The 25636-nt window shown below is 55.0% G+C and overlaps 2 protein-coding genes across 4 annotated transcripts in view; one reads left to right on the top strand and one right to left on the bottom strand.

Moving 5' to 3' along the window:
* LOC109271456 (ubiquinol-cytochrome-c reductase complex assembly factor 2) overlaps positions 1-11583 on the top strand; it is a 13953-nt gene extending 2370 nt beyond the window's left edge. Inside the window, exons 2-4 of the mRNA XM_019456796.2 lie at positions 7646-7720; positions 8627-8696; positions 11402-11583. Of these exons, the coding sequence (XP_019312341.1) occupies positions 7646-7720; positions 8627-8696; positions 11402-11529 (273 nt within the window). The 3' untranslated portion in view covers positions 11530-11583. The remainder of the gene's footprint in view (positions 1-7645; positions 7721-8626; positions 8697-11401) is intronic.
* Positions 11584-12544: 961 nt separating this feature from the next.
* The window catches only part of ITPR3 (inositol 1,4,5-trisphosphate receptor type 3), a 67146-nt gene continuing 54054 nt past the window's right edge, over positions 12545-25636 (bottom strand). For 2 of the 3 annotated variants that reach the window (XM_053905131.1, XM_053905132.1), the window contains exons 37-58: positions 25418-25526; positions 25197-25287; positions 24912-25081; positions 23547-23721; positions 23194-23378; positions 22813-23013; positions 22555-22665; positions 21993-22088; positions 21775-21876; positions 21590-21676; positions 20931-21041; positions 20638-20830; positions 20294-20419; positions 19658-19830; positions 18800-18964; positions 17928-18120; positions 17363-17467; positions 17149-17276; positions 16093-16258; positions 15493-15653; positions 14115-14276; positions 12545-13414 (exon numbers count right to left, since the gene is read on the bottom strand). In XM_053905131.1, the coding sequence (XP_053761106.1) occupies positions 13346-13414; positions 14115-14276; positions 15493-15653; positions 16093-16258; positions 17149-17276; positions 17363-17467; positions 17928-18120; positions 18800-18964; positions 19658-19830; positions 20294-20419; positions 20638-20830; positions 20931-21041; positions 21590-21676; positions 21775-21876; positions 21993-22088; positions 22555-22665; positions 22813-23013; positions 23194-23378; positions 23547-23721; positions 24912-25081; positions 25197-25287; positions 25418-25526 (3079 nt within the window). In that variant the 3' untranslated portion in view covers positions 12545-13345. The other variant, XM_053905133.1, reaches the window with a different exon arrangement.

The following is a 25636-nucleotide window of genomic DNA, read 5'->3' on the forward strand; positions in this document are numbered from 1 at the left end:
TTTTTATCTTTCTCCCCTGTCTAGCATAGTTCTTGACACATAAAAGACAATCAGTAAGTGTCTGGATAAACAAATAAATGACTGATTGGTTATGGCTCATGAGGTAAAAATCATTTGAATATGGTTCCAGATGTGGCAGAACTAGATGGACAGAAGTAGTGAAGAGAGAGAAGGAATAATTCTGTGTCCTGAGTGGTGAGAATTAATTTGAGAGCTTGCTGTGCGAGAGGGGGGCGGGGGGTACTGTGGGAACTCCAGAAGAGGGACACAGCCTGGTCCTTACCGCCAAGACAGAGCCGGGCAGATATGCAATTTACGCTACTGAAATCCAAGTGGTAAAACCAGCCAGCAGTGAGGCTGACAGAGGCTGGAGCCTTGGGGAGGAAGTGTGATGTTCGCCTACTTGACTTAGTGTAAGAGGAGCCAGAGGAAGAGGGTAGAGCTTTCTCTTTTGGAGTTGTCATCCTTTGTCATCACTTGGGGAGATAGTTCTAATCAGTCGAAGGCGCACACAAATTTGAGTCACGGTTTTAGATGCAAGTCATGGCTCTGTTGATGGTTCTGGAGCAGCTGATGAATGCATCCCTAGTAGAGCAACCCAGTATATCATGATGGCAGCGAGCACATTACTCAGGACCACTGTCATGGTACCTCATCCTGATGTCACCTGAGGATGCTCCTGGGCTTCGTAAATCTTGGTGATAATTTTTAGAGGGAGCAGCCCCTTGCCAGAATTGAGAACAGCACTGTGAGTCGCTCCCGCTGACGCCCGCGGGTCATCTATAAACCTTGAGAAAGAGAGGTGGTTCTGGTAGACTTTTCATTAAGCTGGCAGCCGGCAGCAGGCATTAGACCCGGTTGGCTGATTGGTGTGGAGTTTCTCCTTGGTTATGCCAGTTGCCAGAAACACAGGGACTGGAGGGGGAGGGGGAGGCGGCTCTAGTCCACAGCCTCCTTGTTCCTGTAGAGGAGAGAGGCAGGCAGTCCTCTTGGCCTCTTGGCTTCCTGCGTCTTAACAATAACACTGAATACATGCCTGGCACATTGTGCATGCATCATCTCATTTAATTTAATCCTTAGTGCAGCTGACTGAGGCAGCCATCGCTTATTCCCATTTTACGGATGAGAAAACAAAACCAGAAAAATAAAACAGCCTCCTCAGGGTCCCATGGGAGTTAGGTGGCAAGACAAGTAAGCAGCAGACCCAGCTGTTCTGGCCCTGATCTTTCCTCAGCTGCCATTTCTCGCAAGTTCTTTCTTGTTAGAAAGTCCCCTTGGTCCACAAACATCAAGCCACTCCTTTTCCCTCGTGCCCTGCTCGAGCCTTTTTGGACCATGGACAGTTTCGCCAAAGAATTAAATACCTCCCTGTGTTTACCCACCTGCTTTTCTTTGCTCCGGCCATGACCTCCCTACTGTGGATGGGAGGAAAGATGACCCTCGGGTGGGACAGCAGTGCAGGAGAGCCAGACTCGCTGGAAGGCAAAAAAAAAAAAAAGCCCTTCAGACTTGAAAGCAGAGTACAGAAAGCACCGCCTCCATTTATTCCACCTCAGGATGCCCTTTGGGGAGTCTCACAGTCCACCCAAAACCCACCAAGAGGGAGGTGTGGTGGGAAGCAGGAACACACTCAACACCTCTTACACCCTCTGTCCTTTTGTACAGTTTTTTCAAAGTTAATGGTTATGGGCTTTGCCCCCTTTGAATACAGTTTCTTCAAGAAACACGTACCCTGCCGCACCAAGAGCTTAATAAAAGAACCTCAATGTGGGGGAAGGTGGCAAAACAACCGTAATTGTTCACTTAAGTACAGGGAAAGGAGCAAATCCTTCTACTGAGTTCATTAGGTACCCAAGCAGCTTCCTTTAAGCTCCCCAACTGCACACCAGCACCCACTAATCCAGTGTGGGGCACAGCTGTGAGGAACAGCCCGGAGATGCAGCCATCCGGGAAGGGGCTTACCCACCAGTGAGTTCTTGTATTGTGTCCAGGTTGATACCATACCCGCCTCGTTTGGAAAAAAGTTGAACTGTGTTCTCAGGCTTGCAGTAATGGGAATGCTAGTTCCAGTTCTCAGAGGAGAATGTGAAAGTGTGTATAGAATTCTGTTTTCTCGGTCATCCAGCGGAGCCCGGGTCTTTGGCATTCCTGTGTGGTCAGGAGCTGGCTCCCAGCTTCCTGGCATGTGCTGGCAGGGGTGACGCTGCCTCAGCGCTGCCTGGCCCATATGTGGGCCCCCCGAAGGCAGGTTTTTGAGGAATGGGCTGAGGACAGATCATGCTGTTTTTAGTTGCAATATTGAACCCATTGCAAAACAGGAGTTACGAGGAGAATCATCTCTGAGGCGGAATGCAGACGTCTCCATCTTTCCTCCTCTCCCAGGTCCAGGTGGAGCTAGAGTGGGGTGAGGTAGTGTTTAGACCTGGGGATGGCAGTCTTCTGTGCTTGGTTAAGGATGCAGGTGCTTCTCGGTGGGGGACAAACTACTGACCACTTTCAGTGGGTCTCCGCTTTACTCAGAGCTCTTTGGGTCTGCCTGTTGCCCTCTGGACAAGTGGCAGGCAGGTTTGTGAGGCCTTCACCGTCCTCTGATCCTTGGCGCCAGCCTGAGTTTTGCCTCGCACCACACCCCAGCACCGTACCCTGGCGTAGGGTGTCTTCTCTTGCCTCCCAAATTGGCTACGACGTAAGTGGTTCTTAACCCTTGAGGATCTTGTGCACTGTGGACGCCGCCCCCCAAACACACAAGGCTTGCCAAGGTTTGCTGCCTTCCCAGGCCCTCCTGTGGTGGCTCAGCTTAAGACCCTGCTTGTCTTTGACCCATGCATCCTTGTCACCCGCGGTGAAACTTGAGGACCCTGCCACACCTGCCCTGTTAGCCAAGCCTGGTGACCCGCTCCCACCTCTGATTTCCCGTTAACTCTGGCTCTCAGTTACACGCTACCCCGGAGCCATGTTTGATTTTTAATGAGCGCATGTCTTGTCTCCTCAGCATGATTGCCAACTTCTCCAAGGCCGAGGCTGGGTCTTTATGTCCCCTCACAGCCCCTAGCAGAGCATTCTGCATAGTAGGTGCTCAAGAAATAGATTTGCAACTGAAGGGAATAGGCTCCCATAACGGAATGAACTCATTTCAGAAGTTCATTACCAAGCCATGAAAACCTTTCTTCATAGATCCTCCTGGACTGAATCCAGCTCTACCTTAATTAGCAAAGCAATTTGCGACACCCTTTCCCAAAAGTGCTTATGCGTCCCTTTGTGTGACTAGAATCAGGGCCGCCGTGTGTACCAATTGCAGTCACCACCCAAAATTCAATTTTGAAAATCGAAATCAGTGCCTGCGGCACTGATGTAGATTTGTATGTATAAAAGTTTAATATGGTAAAGAGAAATACACTGACGACTGAGCAGGGGAAATGCAAAAGGAGCAAAAATAGAGCCATAAAGGACACTGTGTCAGTTGCACATCTATTTTATTCACATTTAGGGAGCAGAGCTGAATTTTTCATAATGCCCCACTGCTGCCTTTCTCAAACCCAGAGCTGCTATTAGTCCTAAAATGTCTGTAATCTCATTAGGTGTGAATGCAAAATCAGGTAATTTAAAGCTTGTCTATAAGAATATTTCTAAAAGTGCACAGTACATTTCATCAGGAAAACTGTATATTTCAAAATTCAGAAATGTTTGTGCTGACATCTGTGAATAAAAGTGTACGATATACAAGTGTGGCCAGGCTTCTGGAATTAGAAAGATATTTCTCGATAATCTTTTGAGCAGTAACTGAGACTTTTTTAATTGCTGAGCTTGGGTTGGCTGTGCCTGGGACCCAGAGTTGGCCATGGCCACTTCTCTCCTTAAGCAGTAACATCTGGCCAGAAGTTGGCATACCTAGTTCTCATCGCCTCCGTCAAGCCACTTTTACAGCCTGATAGAGACATCTGACTTCAAATCAGAAGTTGGGTGACAAGTTCATTTTTTGGTGGTTATTGTCAGGTGTTTGGTTCCTTCTTGTATCGTTAATGGAGCACTAGGCATTATGTAAAATATCTAGGAGACTGTGTCTTTACTACTGAAGGAATTTTAAGAGATGGAAAAAACTCAGAGGATCCCTTTGTTGTTTGCACTCAGTCCCTGTGTTCTTTGCCCTCCCAGGAGCAGTGCTCTGCAAGGGTGACCTCAGCCTCCTCCTGTGCCCTTCCTCTGCCCTTTCAAAGAAGGGAAAGGACAGGAAGGGAGAGGACACCTGTCACCCACTTGAGGGTGTATGTGGTAGGAGGTAGCTGAGTAGCCCTGTAGCAAATTCTCATGGTTAGAGAAGTTGGAGGAGCAGCAGGAGGGGAGCTTGCGTGGGCAAGATTTTGGAGGGTGAGGATCTGGTCAGAATGGGGGTTTGATCAGGAAGCGCTGTGTTGGTGGCCGAGGAGGGCAAGTCCAAGGTGGGAACCCCTTTCCTCCACTTGGGTGGGAAGGTGGTCGGATGGTGGTAAGAGGGGAAGGTCCAGATGGGCGGCCACCAGGTGAAGAATAAGTGTGACAGATGACTGCTCACTTGGCAGAAACCGAGGGTTGGTGTTTCATCCCCGGCGAGCTGACCGCGGAATGCTTGGTGACCGCCAAGAGCCACAGGTCAGAGCCGGTGGTTCGGTCAGGTGCGGCGATTTTCCCTGCCTATGTTACTCCGTCTCTAGCCACGCCCCAGCCATCACACTGGCATCACTGATCCACCAAGAATGCCATCACTGCCTTTTCCCTGGACATGTGCTTAAGCCTGCCCTGGGCCTGGAAAACCCCCACTCCCTTCTGTAGCCATGACCCTCCGGCCAGTCTTTCCCGGCAGTGTCCACGGCACCCTTCATGCCACTGTCACCAGGATTATCTATCTCCAGGCTTGTCCCGAACTGTTCTGCTCTTTCCTCTTGTAGTTTGCAAGCTAGAGGCCTGTGCTTCCTTCTACAACTATTCACTACCAGTAATATTAACAAAAGCTAATCGCTCACATTTATCAGTGTTCCAGGCCCCGAATTCAGAGCAACCCAGGCATTACCTCATTTTTCCTCACACCGCCCTCAGAAATAGGGGCTATTATTATCTTTTCTTTCAAAAGAAAGGTTAAGTTGGCGGGTATGCTTCAAAAATGTCAGTGCTTGAAAGACAAAAGAAAGGCCGAGGCACGAGGAACCATCCCAGCTGAAAGGAGAAAGATACACGACAGATAAATGCAGTAGGAGATCCTGGACCAAAAAGATTTTTTTTTTCCTGTAAAGAGTATTACTGAGACAATTGACAGAATTGGAATATGGATGATGAACTAGATAAAAGTGTCATATCAATGTCAGATGTCCCGTATTTGATCACTGAACTGTGGTTATGTAAAAGAACGTCCTTGTTCTTAGGAAACATACTGAAATATTATGGAGTAAAGGAGCATCGTGCTCCAACTTACTATCAAATGGATTAGAAGGAAAATGCATAGAGATGGAGAGACTGATAAAGCAAATGTGGCAAACGTTTTCTTTATAATTTTTTAAATTTATTTTCAAGAGAGAAAATCTCTCTCGAAGCATGCGTGCACACGTGTGTGAGCAGGGGAGGGGCAGAGAGGGAGACACGGAATCCGAAGCAGGCTCCAGGCTCTGAGCTGTCAGCACAGAGCCCGATGTGGGGCTTGAACCCATTTATTTATTTATTTGTTTGTTTGTTTATTTATTCATTCATTCATTCATACATATTTATTTACTTACGGACTTAGTGGCAAATGTTTTCTAAAGTGTGGGAGGCAGGGGGAATTGCACGATTCGCCCAACATCCTGTAGCTAGCTGATAAGTGAAGGAGCCAAGATTCAAAGCTAGGCAGTGTGACCCTACTGCTCTCCACAGCCACGGAGACCTGCTCATACACAGGGCTGAGCACGCCGCGGGTTCTCGGTGCGCGATCTTTACATGTGTAAGTGAACTCATCCTCCCAAGAACGAAGACAGCAAGCAAAAGATGAAATGCGTGATTTTCTTTTGATAATTGACAGAATATTCTTCAAAACTTTGTGCTGGCATTGTTCTCATTCCTTTTGTGTCATGTACCCTCTGTTCCCCTACCTTCCTTGTTAGCTCTTGGTCGCACGTGCTCTGCTGAAGCCAGGATGTTCCATGTGCTTTCCTCCAAAGTGCATCCTGCAGAATTCTGCTCCAGCTGGACTTTTCCCTGGAAGCGCTGCCCCGCAGGGGTCAGAACGCGATCTCTGGTAGCACATTTCCCCATCCATTCTTTCTGTCCTTCCCTCAGCGCCAATCCACTCAAAGAAAGACTTTGATCATTATTCAGCGAACACTGGCTACCTCCCCAGCCCAGAATCCTCTCTCTTCTGATGTGGCTACCTGGGCATTCTCGTGATGAGTGGCCTGAACCCGGGGTTGGATCAAATTAAACTAAGTGATGGATCGTCTTTTTTGTTGGCAATAAAGTGGAGACCTCATTTGACACGCGCAGAGAGGCAGAAGCAGAGCTGCCTTATTAAAACGCTTAACTACTGATTTATTTGTGCTTTGCCTTCTTCGAGAAAGGATTTAAGTTGGAAAAATCCATCATTTGAATTCTGGGGAAAAAACATAAAAGTGAAAGTTTTGTTTTTGTTTTGTTTTTCTGGGGAGGTTTCAGAATTCTTGGCAGAGTAATATAAGGAACTGTAGATAAATAATAGCAAGAGCAGAAGGAAGGGAAAACTAAAAAGAGGTATGAAAGGGGAAAAAGCACTTCGCATCTGCACGGGCCCGTCTTTCCTGGAATTTCCAGCAGGGGCACCAAGGGTATTTCTTGTTTTTTTCCCCTCTCTGTTCACAAGGCCTCAGTGTTCGGGCCCTATCCTTTCCAGCGGCACTTAATTGGACTCTCCCTCTTGGTTCTCCTCAATTCAACTGTCTCATCTTAAAATACTGCCTTCTTCATGTTTCTTTCCTTATAAAATTGCAGCGGCTCACCACAGATGAGCGCTCAGACGATTTTCTTTTTTCTTTTTTGCCTTTCCTAAAAGAATATTTAATACATTTCATATTGAAGGTTTAACTCAAAAAGCTCCTTCTCCCACCCAGGTTCTTACTGCATATTCGGGCCCTCAGCCAGATTGGTCTGGTCTGAAGCATAGATAGCATTCCTGCCTCCTCTTGCTCACACCATCCCCCCACCCGGAAGGCCTCTCAGCTCTCCCTTCTGCTCCCCAATTCCTTTGCATCCTCCAGAACCCAGCTTAGTGTCACTTCCACCATACACTGAGCACGGGAACTCCCCCTCCTCTGGTTCCTTGGAGCCCACACTCTCCACCACCACTCCCTGTCATGAGATCCACCCTTCTGATCATCTATTTTGATTGTGGTGCATCCCACTGCAGCCGGTGTGGGGGTACACAGGTCCCAGATGCCAGTTGATGGATGGAGTTTTTCTGCAGGTTGGGGAGTTGGTGAGGTGGAGCCATTACAAAAAGGTGATTTCTAATAGCTTTCTAATAGCTGGAGCTGTAGGCCAGGTTTGCCTCCCATGGAGTGAAGAAGCCAGTGCGGAAAGCCTTCTGTAAGCGGGGTCCTACCCAGAGGTGCAGACACGGCGTGAGAGGCGGGGCTTATTTGCCTACTTCCTTGGGGGGTTCTTTGTTTTTCAGATCGCTGAGCCTGAGGCCTGTGATCAGATGTATGAGAGCTTAGCACGACTCCATTCAAACTATTACAAACACAAGGTGAGTGGGCCAGTCTTTTATATCCCCAGCCCTCGGACTGGAAATGACCAATGAGAGTGAGTGAAAATCTGATTATACAATCCTTTGTAAAGGATCGTGGTTTTGCTACTTTCAGATGTAACCAGTAATTTCAAGCAAGCCAACAAAGGCGCCTGGTAGAGGCTTTTAGGTCACCTAAATAAAAGCTATTTATAATTTCGAATAAAGGCCATGTGTTTTATATGCCAGTGCGTGCCCAGGGTGTATCTGACAACCGTTGGGTCTTACACATATTTTCGCATCTACTCTGATGGAACTGGTACTTCCCCACACTCCGGTGATAAAGTTGGGTGCTTTGGGAAAGTCCTGTCAGACAAAGCTGGGCTTTTCCTCAGCCCTGACATGATTACTGTCAAATTCCACTTAGTGTGGTTTTTCCCAAGCCTGAAAAATGTGTTCAAGTGACTCCAGAAATATACACAGCCAAATGCCTAGCCTACAGGGAAAAGGGATTTCTTCTAAATCCTCATAACTGAGAGTGTGGTCCGTGAGCAGCAGCACCGGCGCCACCTGGGAGCAGGTTAAAAATGCAGGATCTTATATGCCAAGTAATTTGGATGTAAATTAAAAAAAAATTAAATTAAAACAAAAAAAGAAGAAGAAATGCAGAATCATGGGCCACACCCAGACCTCCTGAATCACAGGCTACATTTCAAGAGGATTCTTGCGTACGCTCAAGCGAGGCCAAGTCTTTGACCTCTAGGTGGCGCTGCTCTTCTCCCAGCCCGGTTTCTGGCTTCCCAAGGCCCAGGCTGGTGAACTTTGCCGGGAGAGCAAGGCTTCCCCCCAGGATCATCAGGTCTCAGGTTGTGCTGCAAAACTAATCTCTCCCCCACCGTCTCTCTCCTCTCTGGCCCGTATGACCAGTACCCTCGCCCCAGAGACACGAGCTTCAGTGGCCTGTCCGTGGAAGAGTACAAGCTGATCCTGTCCACAGGTATTGACAGCACAGCTGCCCTTTCTGGTTGGTTTGCAAATGATTCTTTGAGTTTGAGCAGCCAAGGGGAATTGTCTACTAAGACCGCTCTGCTTGATGGAAATTCTTGTGGAATAGCCCAGAGGAAATTCTGAAGCTTCGGGGCTCATGCTTTTTGGCCGTAAAATATGGAGAAGGTCAAAGGTATTATTTAAAAAAGAAAATCCATCTTCAGAGCTTTTAAATTCAAAGCGTGCAGCAGGGAACCGGGGAATACGTATTTGCCAAATGGAAGTAGTTGAAATCAAGATGGAAGGAAAATAATTTTATTTTTATGGTCCTAAGGGGGCTTTATAAACAATGAGGGTTTTAATTAAAACAAAAAGCCATTCAATACACTTGTATGGGGATATCCGTCTGAGAGTTATCTGACCCAGGGGACATGGTTTGTGGGTTAGATATGGGTTTAACTAGGTGTGTTTGGGAGTTGTTGACAGACCTCGATTAACAGAAAGGAAATACCCTACCTAGCCCATCCCCTCCTTACTTCCCCACCTCCATTGTCACTGGACAGGGAGATGGGGGGAGTGGCAGGGGGAGCCTGGGTTGATGTAGGCAGGTTCTGGAAAATTACTATTTTTATTGCCAAGGATACCCTATACAAAAATAGGCTAACCTTTTCTGCAAGGGCATGGCCCTGAAACATTTGCCTTTGGGTACTCTAGAAATTTCTCTCTCCTAATCCTCTGGCAGCCTTTCAGCAACCAAGTTTTGGGGATTTGGCCTTCCAGAGAACTCTTACCTTCTGAACAGATAAAACCTGGTGGTATCACCTGCTATTGTGTGTCAACTCTGATCCTATTTTTTGTTACAGTACTCTGGAAAACCGGGGTAAGGATAGTTTGGCCAGGCGGAATTCCTTTATCGACAGTTTTTTCAAATGTACACATAAAATTATTCCCATGTTTCTGGGCCCATGCAGTTACCAGTATTGGTGCACAGGGTCACTCTGAGGGCTCTAGAGGGTTTGAGCAAACTTTGGACTTGAAACTAGAATGGAAATAAGTTCCAGAGGCCCAGCCTCCACCTTCTTGTTGGCCCCCGGACACCTGTGTGAGTTGGGGGAGAGCAGGCTGCAGCAGACGAGGGGGGCACGGAAGACTCCCCACCACTGGCCTGTGCTGCGGCTTGTTCTGGCCAGAAGTTCAGCTCCAGCAAACCTGCTGATGGTTCATTTTCACAGTAAGCCTCCTATTTTTGTTGTGACCGTGTGGCACGGGCTTACTGATTGTTTCCTCTGACAGGGCAAGAATACACCTTGCAGTGTTTGAGGGCCTAGCGAGTCTGAAATGTGACCGAGGTGTGGGTCCCAAGCATGTTCACCTGGGCTTGGGGCCATGGGAGACTCTAAAAGAGGCCTCGTGGCTTGTGAGTGGATAGGGACCGCCCAGCATCCCACTTCACGCCCACGAGAAAACCTGGAAAGATTTCAGGGTGGGATGTTGGGCTCGTGGCTGAGGTATAGCATATGTCCTGACTTAGTCAAGAGCACACTGACAATAAACGTAAGCTGCCTTTTTGTTCAGAAGAGCTGTTCTTTTTTCTCTAGAAGTTTTGCTAACTGATGAAAATCTAGGCTATGAAATTTAAACAAGATTATGTGAAAATCTAAATTTAAAATACAGGTAAAATTAGGTGTCATAGAACTTTAGCCCTGGAGAGACTTTAGACCAGTTGTTGGTTCTCCACTGGGGGCAAAACTGCCACAGTCCCGCGTGGACGATGTCTGGAGACATTTTCAGACGTCACAGCTAGGGGCCGGGTATGGGGGCTGCTACTGACATCTAGTGGGTAGAGGCCAGGTTGCTGCTAAACATCCTACAACGCGCAGGTCAGCCCCACAGCAAAGGACTGTCTGGCCCAAAATGTCAATAGTGCCAGGACTGAGAAAGCTGGTTTTGATTCCTTTGGGGCGTGAGCGTGAGCGTGTGTGTGTTTGTGTTCTTACACAAGGGCCTCACCAGCTCTCACTGGCTCCCTGCTGCCTTCATAGCTATGAAGACTGCCGCCTCTTCTTGAGTGTGGGCCAGCTGCCAGGGAAATTCCTCTATTATTTCCTTTAGTCTGGAACTTTTGAGGCAGGCGTTTTTATCTCCACCTTACAGATGAGGAGCCCAAGGCTAAGAGGGTTAAATCACTTGTTTCCCAGAGAGGAAGTGATCGGTGGGGACCCCAGTCCATCTCCTTCCCCAGTGCCTCTTCAGCTCCGCTGGATGTGATGCAGAGCTTCAAATCCCACCTCCACCACTTCCTGGCTGTGCGACCTGAGCAACTTACCTAACCTCCTTCCGCCTTCATTTCTACATCTGAGAAGTGGAGACAGTATGGTCTGTGTGTTACAGGCCAAGTTTTGAGAGAAAGTCTAAGGGCCATGGGTCATGTCACTGACAAGGGCAATACCGTTTCTTTGCTGTTCTCTGGCACCGGGTGGAGACCACTGGAAGGGGCAGGATGTTCATGTGGTGCCTGCTGCACAAGTGCTGCATCCACACGAGTTATTTTTCTGTCACCCTGTCTTGATTTGCTTATCAGAAGTTGGGGGCCACGCTTCCCTCTTTCAGGAACATACTGTGTAAAAATCAGGGTGTGCTCGGATGGGGCCAATTTACATATTCATATTGTAGACTTCAGTCTCTTTATTTATTTTTTGTCTTCCCCTTTTGCAGACACCCTAGAAGAATTTAAGGAAATGAATAAAGGCATGTGGAAGAAGCTGCAGGAGAAGTTTGCCCCCAGGAATCCCGAGGAGAAGCAGAAGGCCTGGGCCCGGTCCTTATCTCGCCCGCGCACCTAAGCGTGGAGTCTTGTACATCGCCATCATAAATAAAACTGCCCTGATTTCCCCATCCTCACGGTTCAGGAATCTCACCCAGCCTTCACAGAAAGAAAGCCATTGCTGCTCTAAAGAAAGCTTCTGCCTGAGAAGGGATGCCATGGAGCATCCACCCCCACCCGCCGGTCAGGGTAGGGAAGTCTCCAGAGGAGAGGAAATGCGGGTCTCCGTCTGGGCCTGAGAAGGGAAGGTGACGGGGCCTCTGGGCAAGGTGCTTCCTGTGCAGCCCCAGGAGCCCCACCTGCCAGGGGGGATCTGCTGGCTCCTGGCAGGATTCTCAGGCTCCCTTTTGTTGGAGTTCCTGGGGGATAGCCAAAAATAGCGGTAAACATTGAAGAAGGCATCCTGTTGCAAACAGAAAGCAGGAGGTGGTGTGGCCGAGAGATGAGAAGAGGCTGCTTGGCCGTCATTCGCACTGACTCAGAAGGATGGATCCGGTCCTTTGCCCCTGACCTTGCAGAAAACCCATGTTCCAAGTTGGTTTGAGGGACAGAGTAGAGACACAGACGGTCTTCGGCCAAGTGGGGCTGCAGACTGCAGGTGGCTTTAGCACCCTAGGCAGGTTCCGTGGGAGGCCACAGGACACCAGCCCCCTGGCCAGGGACACACACACACGGTCACCTCATCCCATGGAACCTTAGCTGTCATAAATGCTCGTGGTCCCCACTTGAGCATTTCCTCTGTCAACAACGGAGCTGAGAGAAGGTAGGGCAGGGGCTGACAGGCACCCCTCACCAGGAAGAAGTGGAAGTGAGCTCTTAACCTCCTTTGTCCTTGGACTCCTCAGTATGTTTTGAAATACATACAATAAAATACAGACCAGTTCTACTGCGATACAGTTCTGTCCAGGAATCACTGCGAGACAGGATGTCGCTCAGGGCATCTACCGAGAGCCCAAGGTGAGGCCGGGCCAGTGGGCACAGGAGCCCCCACTGCCCCTGGGGAGTGTAGGAAATAGCATCCCTTTCTCATGGACTAGCGTTCTATTAATTTATTTAAGGCAGTTAACATATTAGTTCTCAGGCCAGAGGGTTTGTAAAACGTTACACCAAAAGGAGATAAAACTAACAGTCGAAACCCAGCCGCTCCGACATGCCCCAGCCCTGCCCTCTGGGCCAGCGACTCTTCTCAGGAGGCCTAGAAGAGGCAGGTCCCAGGAGCAAGGCTCTTTTCCTCGGGTCACCAGTCCACCTGGGGCCGAGCTGGAGGGGTGGCCTGGATGATGAGGTCTACGCGCGGTCTACAGCAGATCTGCGGCCCGGAGGGAGCCGTGGAGCCGTGGCCTGGGCTGAACACGGCACCCGTGAATAAGTTAAATAAAAAGCCCTAAAATCACTAGCGACAACAGCATTACTGCACCTCCCTCAGGAGCAGGCAGAGACCAAAATGTAGTGCTTAGAATAAAGACGCGACCCCACTCCTAATCCCACGGAGGAACACAAGAGAATGTCAGTTACTGCTTTAAGGAACAAAGCAATTGTCCTTCCGGAAGACTTCTCTCCTCTAAGGCATTAAGGTAAGCTGAGTCCCCGTAAGTTTCTGAGTCGTTTCTAAGGGCTCTAGGCAGGACTGTCAGCTCTGTGGCTCCCCACTCCATGCTGGCCAGAGCCTGGCACGGCTTGGGGGGTGTCTGGCAGAATGGGAGCTGGAAGCCGAGTGGGCACCTGGCCTTGAGAGGCTGGCAGGCTGGCCGGGCCCCCTGACCCACAGGAAGGGGCAGTGTTCCCGGTCACCACTCTCTGCGATGACCATCCCCTGCTGGGGCCTCCGGTGGCTCTCAGCGGCTCATGCAGTTCTGGACGTCCACAAAGCCCAGGCGTTGCCTGCGTTTCCGCTGCTCTGTCATCTGGGATTAAATGGGTGCCCACAGGTCGGGTCAGGCAGCCCAGAGCCCTCTCTCCATGGGCACTGGGGAGGGGCTGGTGCCCACCCCTCACCCCCCCCCCCCGCCCCCGCCCTGCCCCTCAGACCCAGCTGCTGCTCAGCCCTGGCAGCAGGCCACAGCCCCCCCACCCAGGGTGCCTTGAGGATGTCAGCCCCAAACGCTTGTCCTCAATTAGTGCATCACAAACCCCTGATTTGGTGCAGCTGGGAAACACCCCACCTAAAAGAGGGGCGCCTGAGCTCATTTAGTCACTCCGGACAGAGAGGAGGGTGCTCTGGGCAAGAGGGGATCTTGAGAAGTGGAAGGGTGCCCTGACATCCCCTATCAGCGGTGAGCCCCTCAGAGCCCCCGAGCAGCTGCTGGGAGTAGGGGTGAACGAGGGGGAGGACCCCTCACACCTGTAGCAAAGGTCCACTTGGCCATGTCTTTCGGTGGACTCAGGGGCTGCCAACCTCAGTCTAACTTCCCATGGGGGAGAGAGCGTATTTGGAACCTGTCTTCCACCCCAGACCCACAAAGGAAAGGAAGGAGCGTGAAGGCCCCAGTCCCCTCCCCCTCTCCCCCATGGCAGGCTGGGCTGTGACCTCCCATGGATGGTCTGGTCTGGAGCTGCTCGGCGTGGGACCCCAAGGGTGGGGCCAGGATAGGCCTGGGTGCACACCTGCTCCTTGAGCTCGTTGAGCTGGGCGGTGAGGTGGGACACCAGCTTCATGGTGGAGTTGAGCTTATCCTGAAGAATCCGGATCTCATTCTGCTCCCCTTCCCCCTCGTTGCTCACTAGGGACATGGCCCTCATCCGGGGGAACCAGTCCAGGTTCTTGTTCTGAAAAAAATCACTGGTGGGATGAGCAAGCTCCGGCCCAGGCTAGGAAGGCCTCATTTAGAAGAGCAGTCATGGAGGGGGAACCCGCCGTCACACCCTGGACACATTCCTCCCCAGGGCTGTGTCATGGGAAAATCTGAACTGACTGGGGTCCTCCCCGGAGCCAGAATGAGCTGGCAGTGAACCCTCGGCGGGCGCGGAGGCCACCACGCTGTGACAGGCTAACTTCCTTCAGCCGGCCTCAAGTCTCGCCAGTATCGGCACCATCTGTTTACACTCAGAACACCCTGCGAGGTGGAGGAGGGCTCTGCAGCAGACCCTGAAGCTCCTTCCTTCCTTCCGCCCCACCCCGCCACGCACGCCCCACGCCCCAGGAAGATGCGAGTCGGACAGATGGCACACTGAGGGAGGGGAGGCGCCGCCGAGGATGGCTGGCATCCGACACGTGTCTCAGAGGCAAGGCCACGTTTCCCACGACCGAGGAGGAGCGGGAGGGGGCCACCAGTTTTCTGGCTCCTCGTCACAAGCTGGGAGTTCTCAGACCAACAGATAAACCTGCACTCCAAGATCAGTTCCAATTATACACTCAAGAAACAAATAGAACTCCCCCCCGCCCCCCATAGGTCTTTCCTTTTAGCCTGCAATTTATCTGATGTGCAGTAATCTGAAGATGCACTACATTGAATGGAACTGACGGGGCTTCCTTTACCCGAAAAGCTATGAGACCTTTTTGTTTTTTTGGTTCACTGCCTTCACTCCCTTTTAGTCACTACAGAAATTGGACGGAGTAACTTTGATTCCTCCGAAGTCTGATAGTTGAAAGTTTTTCCAGGCTCCCTCTCGGCCTGGACCATCCAAGCTCCGGGAAGCTGCCCTTCCCCTTGCCGAGCTGGAAAAGGCTCCCTCAGAATGGTCCCCCAAGCAGCAGTCCCGGGACAGGGTCTGCCTGCTCCCCCACCTCCTCGGTATCGGGCAGCCACGGGCCCGGGGACACCACGCACGTCCTTTGGGGCTGACAGGTTTGTTGTGGGCTTTTCCCTGACAACAGAGGCCATGCAGAAGAGCTCGAGGACCCTCGGTAGGTAGCACGGGCAGCCGGCGGGGCCCCAGTGAGGGCTGCCCCCAGCTGCTCCTCAGCTGGCCCTCCCACAAGGGTTCGCAACTGTCCCCCCCGCCCCCACCCCCGGCGGCCGCTGCTCCCGGGCGGGGTCCACACCTTGATCATCTGGGCCACGTAGCTCTCAGGCCCCGTGTAGTCCGTCTTGTTTTTGACGCGGACCAGCACGATGAAGTACAGGTAGTTCCACATGTTGTGCTCGAACTTGATGTGTTCCTCAAAGGACACCGTCTTGTTATCAAACTTGTCTCTCTCCAGACCTGACGATGCAGAGGGTGAGGACGAAACCATCAGGCTCCCAAGAGCCACCGTGGGGCCACCTGGCAGAGTAAACACCCGCCTCTTGGGGCAGTGGGGGCATTTGTTCCCCGGGCTAAAAGGACTGGTGAATGCATGTGACAGCCCACCCTGGGCTATTTAGGTCACTTCTATTTAAAGCACCAGCCACTTAGCCGTGGCGATCCCGCCCTGCCACAGCTGTAGCCTCCCACCAGGGCAGCTCAGCACCACGGTGGCCAGAATCCCAAGAGCCCGGCAAGCAGGAGTAGTTGATAAGGGATTTGTCCTGCAGGTGCCACCCGCTCCTTAGCCTGCAGTGGGTGGGGAGGGGACTTCACACCGGGAGTGGGAAAAGCCCTGGACAGAGACCGGGGGGCTTCAGTTTCCTCTGGAAACTGAGAAGGTGTAAGGGGGCCTCACCGCAGATGAAGCATGTGGTCTTAAGAATCTCCTCCTTCTTTTGCTTCTCGCTGCGCAGGTCAGCAAAGGTGTCAATGATCACCCCAAAGATGAGGTTCAGCACGATGATGATGACAATGAAGAAGAACAGGAGGTCGTAGACCACACGGGCTGGGAAGAGGGACTCCTGCAGGGGGGAGGCAGGGAGGCTAGGCCCCGTCACCTAGGCAAGCCAGACTCAGGCAGGGGTCAGGGCTGTGACAGAGGAGGCTCGGCCCTCAGCAGAGGGGGGACGAAGGCCCCCGGCTCCCGGGGCCCTGAGGGAGGCAGAGCAGACCCAGCCTCACTGTGGGCAGTGAGAAGTACAATCACAAGCCCTGAGTGTGACTTAGGAGACAGCGGACTCAGAAAAGATACCGGCGAGGCCGGCGCCCTGTGATAGGAGTTTGGCGTGGGGCACTGAGGCTGTAGGTCGAGGCCTGTCTCTGCCCCTAACCTTGGGCTGGGGACAGAGCCAGCTCTGAACGCCTCTGCCCCACCCTCAGGACGCCTGGCCTCACACATTCTAGAAACACTGTCTGACCTTGGAAGCGGCTTTCCCATGTGGCCGAGGACAGACTGAGTACCGGTAACGCCTGGCTGCCTGAGTCAAATCCTGAGGCGTCCTCACGGAGCAGACTCAGCTTCCCCACCCTGCCCTCCCCTGCTGTGGGCCGGGGCTCTGCCTCGCAGATGAAGCCAGCGCAGCCGGGGATCCGCCCGGTGTCTGACTCACGCCTTCCCCAGCCTGGGCAAAGCTCGGCTGCCAAGGTCTTTCCTGAGAGCAACTACAGGGAGCCGGTGGGGAGGCGTGAGCAGACGGGGGTGGGGAAGCTCAACAACCATGTAACCGCGCATTGGACCCGGTGGCCAAGCAGGGAGAGGGGATGCGAAGTGGGGGCTTGCAACATCGGAGAGGGAGGGGGGCCGAGCTGCTCCCCCAGGCCGTGACCGTGACCCGAGAGCAGGACCTCGCAGTGGCTGACGTGGCCAGGGCTCGGGCCACGTGGATTTGGGAGCGGGGCAGGGGATGCTCACGTCTTTGGAGGGCTTGCGGAGAATGTCGCCCACGCCACCACCATTGCGCAGCCCGTGGTTCATGACAGTGACGATGCACATGAGCAGCGTGTCGCAGGCCCGCTCCGTGCTCTCCAGCTCTTCGTTCCCTACAAGCGGAGTATGTGCTCACACCCAGGCCAAGCCACCCGCCTCTGCGCCCCTGCCCCAGGCGCCCAAGACACACTGCCCTCACCTTCCAGGACCTCAGGCACTGAGACCCCTGAGACACAGTCCAGCTTGTCCCCACTGCACGTGCCCACAAATGTGGCAGCTCCATGTGGCATCCCCAGGGGGCTGGCTAGAGAGGACGTGGGTGAGGTCACCAGGAAGTCCAATGGCCATCATTCCCCTCGCTGTGCCCCCCGCCCCACATCCTCCACGAAGCCTTCCCCGATCCTGCGAGCTCTCCCCTCTGTCAGGCTACACGTGAAGGGTCCTCATGCCCCTGCTATGCACAAAGGACAGGAAGGGGGGGGTCCACACCCCTGAGCCTGGCACACAGGCAGCCCCTGCAAACACTGAGTTTCAGATGGATGCCAGGTCTGCAAGCAGGTGGCTCCTCAGGGAGCAGAAGACCAAGGCTCTCCCACCCATTCGGTGTGTCCCGGGGCAAAGGGAGTTCACAGATTGCTGTGAACTAGAAACCCCCACCCCAGGACCCGAGAGGAGGAACTGAGGCAGGGCGCCTGGTCCTGACACGGGTCGTCCGTGCAGCCCCTCTCAGCCCCCACACCCTCCCAGGAGAGGAGCCGCCAGACCTCCAGAGTGATTGCCGGGCAGCCGGTCAACCTCAAGGATGAAGTCATCCTTGAGGAAGAGGAAGCCAACGATGGAGAAGAGGTAGACCAGGATGAGGGCCAGCAGGGCGGTCAGCAGGATGGAACGGCCGTTTCGAGTCACACTCTTGATGACGTTGAACAGCGTCTCCTCCCGGTAGATGAGGTCAAAGAGCTGCAGGGCGGGGACAGGGCCTTGAGGGGCTGCAGACGCCGCTGGATCCAAGGGCTGCCCGGCTCCCAGTGGTTTCCCACAGGCTCCTCCAGGAGGGTCTGTGCTTGGGCAGGTGGAACCAGCCTAGTGGGCCTGGCGGGGAAGGCTGCTCAGAGGCACCTGGAGTTCTAAGGCCAAGGGAAGGGAGTGGCCCGGGAGAAGGTGTGAGGGCTGAATGGGCAGGCAAACACCACACCCGGGGGAAGAATTTTTTGTGTGATTTGTGTGCGTTGGCTCACTTCAGCCTCACAATCACTCTAGGAGGTGGGTGCTATTAATCCTCCTCGTTTTATAGATACAGAAGTGAAGGCACGGGGCAGTTAAGAAACTTGCCCCAAATCACAGAGCTTGTAGGGGCCACGCTGGGATGCCAACCCAGGTAGTCTGGTTCGAGTCCAAGCTTAAAACCACTACCAGACAGGGGAGATGAGCCAGATGGGGGCCGGGAGTGGCCATCAGGGCCCCGAAGGCTGGGCTGGGGCCAGGTAGAGGAGGACTCTGCAAATCCAGCCCTCCCAGCCCAGCAGCAAGAGGACTGGACAGAGAGACTGGCACTGGGGAACCACTAGCAGCTTGAGGGAAGCCCCGACCGCCCCCACCCCCCCCCACCCCTGCCAGCCCCAGCCCCCAGAGGGCTCACCAGGATGCTGTAGAAGAGCTCATGGACAAAGAGGCCCAGGACACTCGTCAGGATGTAGCCCACATGGTAGAGGAACTCCATGTCCATAACCATGGCCTTATAGCCCCGGATGAAGGTTCCGCGGTTGCCCACAAAGCTCACCACAAATACAATCTTGTTGGTCAGCTGGGGGCAGGTAGAAGGCATGGGGATCAGTGCCCCATGGCCCACCCTGAATCTCCACTCCCTGCCGCCCTGCCCCCCCAGTGACCAGCTCGGAGGCCAGCCCTTGCCTAGAGTGGATCTGAGCTGGTCCTGCTCAACCTGGCAGGCTCAGCATTAATGAAAATGCCTCCAGAAATGTACCTGGACTCTTGGATAGAACAGGGAAGGAGCCCCGTGGGCCCCTGGCTCCAGGAAGAAAGTGAGATACAGATAGAGTCAGACCAAGCAGACCAACCTTGGCCTCTACGGTGACTTGGTAAGTTCGGAAAAGGGGTCTTCCCCCACCTTGCTCTGGGTACTTTATTTCCAGCTGTCAGGAACTGTCATAACATACAAATCTTTAATGTCTACAGTACACACAGTGCCTCTGGGCAGTGCCCGACTAACACCGTCTACACAGCAGCCCTGAAGCCGGTGCCCCAAAGTGACTCCTGGCTGGCTATCTCTGAGTGCCGGTTGCCCCAGGCTGTCCCGGGAGACAGTGGAGGCACAGACCGGTCCTAACCGTGGAGCTTTAACAAGCTTGATCCCGACACAGGCACAAGGGGGTTAGAGCAGAGCAGTGGCTGCCGGGAGGCAGCAGGCCAGCCCGAGGTCCAATGGCGCCATGAGCCCCAAGGGTGGTCTGGGGTGAGGGCTCCCTCTGGCACTCACGTTGAGGGCGCCCAGGATGTTGAGTGTGGGCCCAATGCCCAGGTAGTAGATGGAGCGCAGGATGAGCGCCACAATGAGGGGGCGGATGCTGTAGCGCTTGGTGAACAGGGCCGCGATGGAGAAACAGATGAGGATCCAGAACAGCAGTGAGATGAGTGGGGAGCCCAGCACGCCTGGGGGCCAGGGTGCAGGGTGAGCACTGGTCTCTGAAGCCCACCACAGCCCCAACAGACCCCGAGAAGCCACCTCCTCCCGGAAACCTTCCCTATTAAGTTCTTGGTCACCTGGTATTAGGGCCTCTCCTGCACCACCACACCTGCATGTCTAGGCTTAAGGCAGGAGAGGCCCTATCCAGCTGCTGCTATCATAGCTGAGCTCTGGCTCATGCACGTGTGCCCGTGTGTATGAGAGAGACGTGTACTGTCTCCGGAGGTCAAGGACCCTGTCGTCGCACTGGACCCCATCTGTCTCTCCCCCCATGATGGGGTGCAAAGCCCAGAAAGTAGTGCAGGGGTGCCTTTCCCCCACTCTGCATCTGGTCCCCTCAGAGCCTGGCTGGCCACAAGGCTCTGCCCAAACCCAGGGAGGAGGCACGGTGGTCTCCAGGGCCACAGTCTGCCAGCCTTGTGTCCCCACCTGTGGACGCGCCCTCCATGTAGGGGTAGAAGAAGGCAATGATGATGTTGATAAAAACTGCCAGATTGAAGGAAATACTGCCCCACAGGGTCATTCGGCGGGAGAACCAGTAGATCAGTGGCATGCCTGGGGGAGATGTGGGTGGGTCTCTGGTTAACATTGTCCCCTCATCCCACATGGCCTCCCCCTCCGGGGCCCCCAGCACCTGCTCAAGCTCCAGGCCCCGCTTCAGGGGGAAAACGTGACTGGAGCCCTCCTGGAGTGGGGTGGGGTGAGGCAGCCCCCCCTGACAGGTAAGGGGGTCACCAGGGGGCCTTGCCCTCCCGCCCCGCGGGGGTCCTCACTGCGGAGCTTGCGCTGCCACTCCATTTCGTTGTGCAGGAAGGAGGACTGGTCGAAGAAGTCGCTCACTTTGCTGCCCTGCTCATCCTGCTCCGTGGTGGTGAAGAGCCGGTGCTTGGTCTCCTCCGTCAGGAACTGGCAGATGCCAGGCACCGGGAACACGATCTGCTCCATGCTGCGGTCCTGTCGCACGATCTGGGTGCACACAGGCACGTGGTCACACCCAGGCCACAGCCCTCAAGGGCCAAGTTCACAGGCCCTCACTCACAGCGCCCCTACTGCCCTCGGGCCCCACCTCTATCTGGGATGTGTGGTTCTCGTAGTAGGCCAGAGGGTCCTCCTCCTCCTCTTGTGCGGGCGCGGAGGACTTGAGCATCTGGGACAGCTGCTTGTTGTTGAGGCTGAGCTGGGGGTAGAGGGGCCGCCGAGGTCAGGCCCCGCAACTTTCCACCGCTAGACCTCACACCAGAGCCCTACCTGCTCCAGGTGCCCCCCTGCCAGACGAGACCCAGCCTACTCCAACTAGGATGCAGCCCAGAAGAAAGAGGGGATAAGCGGGGAGAGCCTGTCGAAACAATTCTATGGGCCCCTCAGCACCCACGGCTCCAGCTCCAGGCTTCCAGACCTCTCCCACAACCCGGCTCCCACCTCTACCCTTAGGTTTCACCCCGGACCGCCCACCCTCCCGGCTCCTCCCACCCTGAGCCCCGCCTCCCCATTCCAGCCCTTTACTCAGGTTCAGGCCACACCCCCGAGTCGTGCTCCGCCCAGAGTTCCTGGACCTGCCCCCGGGCTCATCCCGTATTCCAACCGGCCCTCCGATCTCGCAGTACCCTCATCCCCTCCCTCAGTTCCTAGCCTCGCCCCCAGATACCAGCCCATCCAATCTCTCGCCTACCCACGCCCCTAGACCTAAGCCCCGCCCCACACCCAGCCATGTCCCCGCGCCCCCACCATAGAAGAGATGCCCTCGGCCTCCTCCTCTTGGATGCGCTTCACTGGCTTGAGCAGGTGCTGCAGCTGCTTGTTGTGCCTGGAAAGCTGAGTGAGAGGGCGGCGCAGAGTCACGGGGCGTGGTCGCTGGGGTTGGGGGGGGCGGGCAGGACCGCCGGGGGCGGAGCCAGGGGTGGGGCTGGTACCTGCAGCGCCAGGATGTAGATGTTGTGGCCCACTTCCCGTGGGCTCACCTCCGAGTTTTCCCGCTCCTCCTCCTGCAGGTAGGCTTTCTTGATGACGTCCACCTGGCAGGGCAGGGCCTGTTTGCCGCCTTCCTGGCGCGTAGGGAATGCCCCGATCCCCGTTCCCCTACACCCCAGCCAGGCACGTCTTCCCACCTGACCCCTGGCCCCAGCCTCACCAGCTCCTGGGGCCGCAGGCTGATGAGGATTCGCTCAGCGTTTTCACTGTCGTGCCGGCTCTCCATCAGAGCCAGGAGCAGCTTGGAGGCATTGTCCTGTGGAGAGGTGGGGAGAGGTGGGGAGAGGGGGACAGGCCACAGTCTGAGAGCCCCTACGATGCCCCCCAACAACCTCTTCCACTGTCTACTCCATAATAGCCTCTCCTGGCCTGCAAGATGCGCCGTAACCTTCCCATCCCCGCTGGCCCCCAGGACTTGCTGAGCAGTGTCCTGCAAATCCAGCCCACTCACTAGCTGTCTTCACCGCCACCCCATGGCAAGCAGACGCAATCCCCAGAAAGCAGACATGTCCGTGGGAGACCCTCAGATAAACCCAGAACACGTCCGCTCATAGAGTGTACGTCCAACACGCTTGCTCACACATTCATTTACGTATGCATATTGACACGTACATATTAAACATGCCAACACACCCCGGTACGCACACTCAACACAGGTCGCGTCACGTGCATTTGTGCACACACATCCCATGCACACTCACTTGGAGTGCCACGGGCCCCACCTTAAGCTGCAGCACCAGATCCATACGGTATTTGCACAGGGGACTGATGTCATTAAGAATCAGGGCCGTGATGATGTCTATGCCGTTGGACTCATGAGTCACGATGCAGGTCTGGCAGGAGGCAGTGGGAGACACGGGGCCCAGGCCCCTCAGAACTGTGGCGCTCCGGAGGCTCAGTGTCTCCCCTGCCCAGCCTGCTCCACCCACCCACACCTCCACACTCCCCCTCGGCTGCTCCTGCTTCTCATGGCGACTTACCTGGTTCTCGTGGCAGGGGCCCTGACAGTACTCAGTGAGGGTCTCCAGGGTCTGGATGACAAGGCCCACGTTGTCCTCATTGATGTAAAGCCCCAGCAGCCCCAGGCCACCGGTGGTGCTGCCGCACATGATGTCCAGGAACTGCAGGGTCTCACACACCAGGTTGTAGTTGGTCTTGTTGTTCTGGGAGCGCAGGAAGTTCTGCAGAGCACAGAAGGGTGGACATGGCACGGCTCCCGCAGGGAGGCAGAGGCCTGCACGGGACCACGACGGTGAGCGCCGCAGGGCGTGACCGCCAGCCACAGAGCAGCCAAGGCACCGGCAGACAGGGAGGGCGGGGGCCCACGTGCTGGCTGGGGGAGGGGCGGGGCAGGCGCTCACCTGCAGGTCTCGGTTGTGGTTCTCACACAGCAGCTGCAGAAAGCGCAGGATGGGCTGCATGATGAGCACGGACGTGCCCATCTCGTTGCTCTGCACGCGCTCGCCCACCTCGTGCCCCCGGCGCAGGCTGGGGCCCAGCGAATAGCGGGATGGGGAGCCTGGCATCGAGAAGGAAGCCACGCGGCCTGCAGGGCGAAGCCCGGTAAGGCTGGGGCTGCTGGAAGTAACCGGACCCTGCGTTCCCACCCCCAGGCCCCTGCCTGCAGATCTCGCCCCGTGACCCCCCTCACCCTGAAGCCTCTGACCCTGGCCCAGCACCCAGTACAGCATCCTGTACTGCTGTGACCTCTGACCTTTGGTGGTGGGGTCTGCCGACTCCCGGTCCTCACGCGGCTGGCTGCCCAGGTCATTCATGTTGACGGCCACCGTGGACTTGGTCTCCTGCTGGGCCCGCTTCATGCGGTCATGCAGCACCTTGAAGAAGCGCTCTGACTTCTTGTCACTTGTCATCAGGTTGTAGAAGGATTTCTGGGGGCAGATGGTGAGATGAGGGACAGCCTCAGCACTGGGCCTGGCTCTGAGCAGCCCTTGCTGGGTCCCTGGAGGGCTCTATCCTGTGCTGCAGGGAAAAGCACCTGCAGGACCACAGACAAGCCCCTAGACGTGCCCCAGGACTAAGGCTGGGGCAGGGTCGGTCAGGACTGTGGAGGCGGAGGGGAAGGGTCCGTATCTGCTGTCCATGTGATGCTGGAGGCCCACCCCAGGCTCCTCACCCCCATCTGCATCTGCCCTTGGCCCTCTGTCTGCTCCCCACACAGCAGCAGAGACGTCCCTCAGAAGTCTAAGTCTCGTATTTCCTCTGCCTGAAACCCTGCAGCCGCCCCATCTCACTCACAGGAAAAGCCACGCCTCACAGCTCGCATGAGGCCACACGATGGCCTGCCACCTCTCTGACCCCAGGGCCCACCACTCTCCACTCCTCTGCCCTCTCCAGCCACATCAGCCACTTCCTCCTCATGGCCTTTGCACCTGCTGCCTGCTCTCCCAGGACAGCGCCCGCCTGTTCACATGCTCACCTCTGGGTCCAACGTTCCCCTTTCCAGGACACGACCCTGATCCCTGCCCCAGCACTCCCTAGGCCCCTCACCTCCATCATCACTGTCCAGCATGCTCTCCATGTTATGTGGGGATTACGGTTATTGGCTGTTGTCCTCATTAGGATACAGGACCAAGAGAACACGGATTTTGTCTTTTTTGTTCACTACTGAATCCTCAGTGCCTAGAACACTGACAGGCCGTGGAAGGCACTCGGTGCGGACTTACTGAAACAATGCACGAATGAATGAATGAATGAATGAGGATAAAGCAATCAGAGGGGGCTTTTCAGAGGAGGCAAAGGTGTCCTTTAGTTGGGCACCAAAGGCTGAGGAGGATGTGGAAGAGGAGGGAAGCAAGCCTGAGCAGAGGCCAAGAGGCAGGAATGATGGATGTGATGTGGGCAGCATGGTGGGGAGACAGGCTCAGGCCTGGCTTGAACAGGGTGGTCTGCGTGGATAGAAAAGAGGCCACATGACAGGGGGGCAGTTATGGGAGGTGGGACTGCCCACGGGTAGCCAGACTCGTGCCGGCCACCAGCACCTAGCCCTGCGGCCCCAGCTACGGGGCACACTGTACCTCCTCGTAGAAGGCACCACCCAGGACCCCCACCCAGTCCACACCTGGATCTCCGTGTTGCCACCGTCCAGCAGGCGGATGGCCAGGCCAATGCTCTCCTGGAAAATCTTCTCATTCTTGGTGCTGGTGATCAGGTCGCATACCAGCTTGGTGGCCCCCTCCTTGTCCAGCCGGCACTGGGTGGCCGCAATTGCTGACCAGTCTTGGTCCAGGCCTGAAGTTGGGGAATCCGCTTGAGGGGAGCCGGTGGGGCAGGGGAACGGAAGGGGCGCCCAGGGACTAGGCAAAGGGTCACCCAGAGGCACAGCCAGGGGGCAGGTGGTACTGACCAGGGCTCATGGGGTCCGGAAGGTCCCCCCTCGAGCTGGACTTCCGGTTCTGGAGGTAGTTTTGTAGCAGCATCTTGCGCAGCTGATTGCCCTGGAGGACAGGGAGCGAGAGCCCACAGTGGCACTTTTCACCATTTAACTCCTGGCCGGACAGTCCTGGCCCCGAGCCCCTGGCACTTGCGGCCGGGCCTGCATGGTGTCCAGCCCGCCTGGCCACTCACCCGGTCCCCGTACTTGGCCTTCTTGAGCAGCATTTGCTGCAGGGTCCGCAGCACCTTGACACACAGCTTCTCCTCCGACTCCATGAGGTCCTTGGTGTGCTGGATCAGCCTGGCCAGTGAGGAAGGAGGGCACACATGGGGCAGCCCCTGAGGCCTCCCTCCAGCCACTTCCCCTGCCCTGTGCCGGGCGGGAACACACCCGGCCCTCTGATCCCGCAG

Source organism: Panthera pardus, unplaced genomic scaffold (genome assembly GCF_024362965.1).
Source record: "Panthera pardus isolate Hobbes unplaced genomic scaffold, ASM2436296v1 HiC_scaffold_17, whole genome shotgun sequence".
NCBI lineage: Eukaryota > Metazoa > Chordata > Mammalia > Carnivora > Felidae > Panthera > Panthera pardus.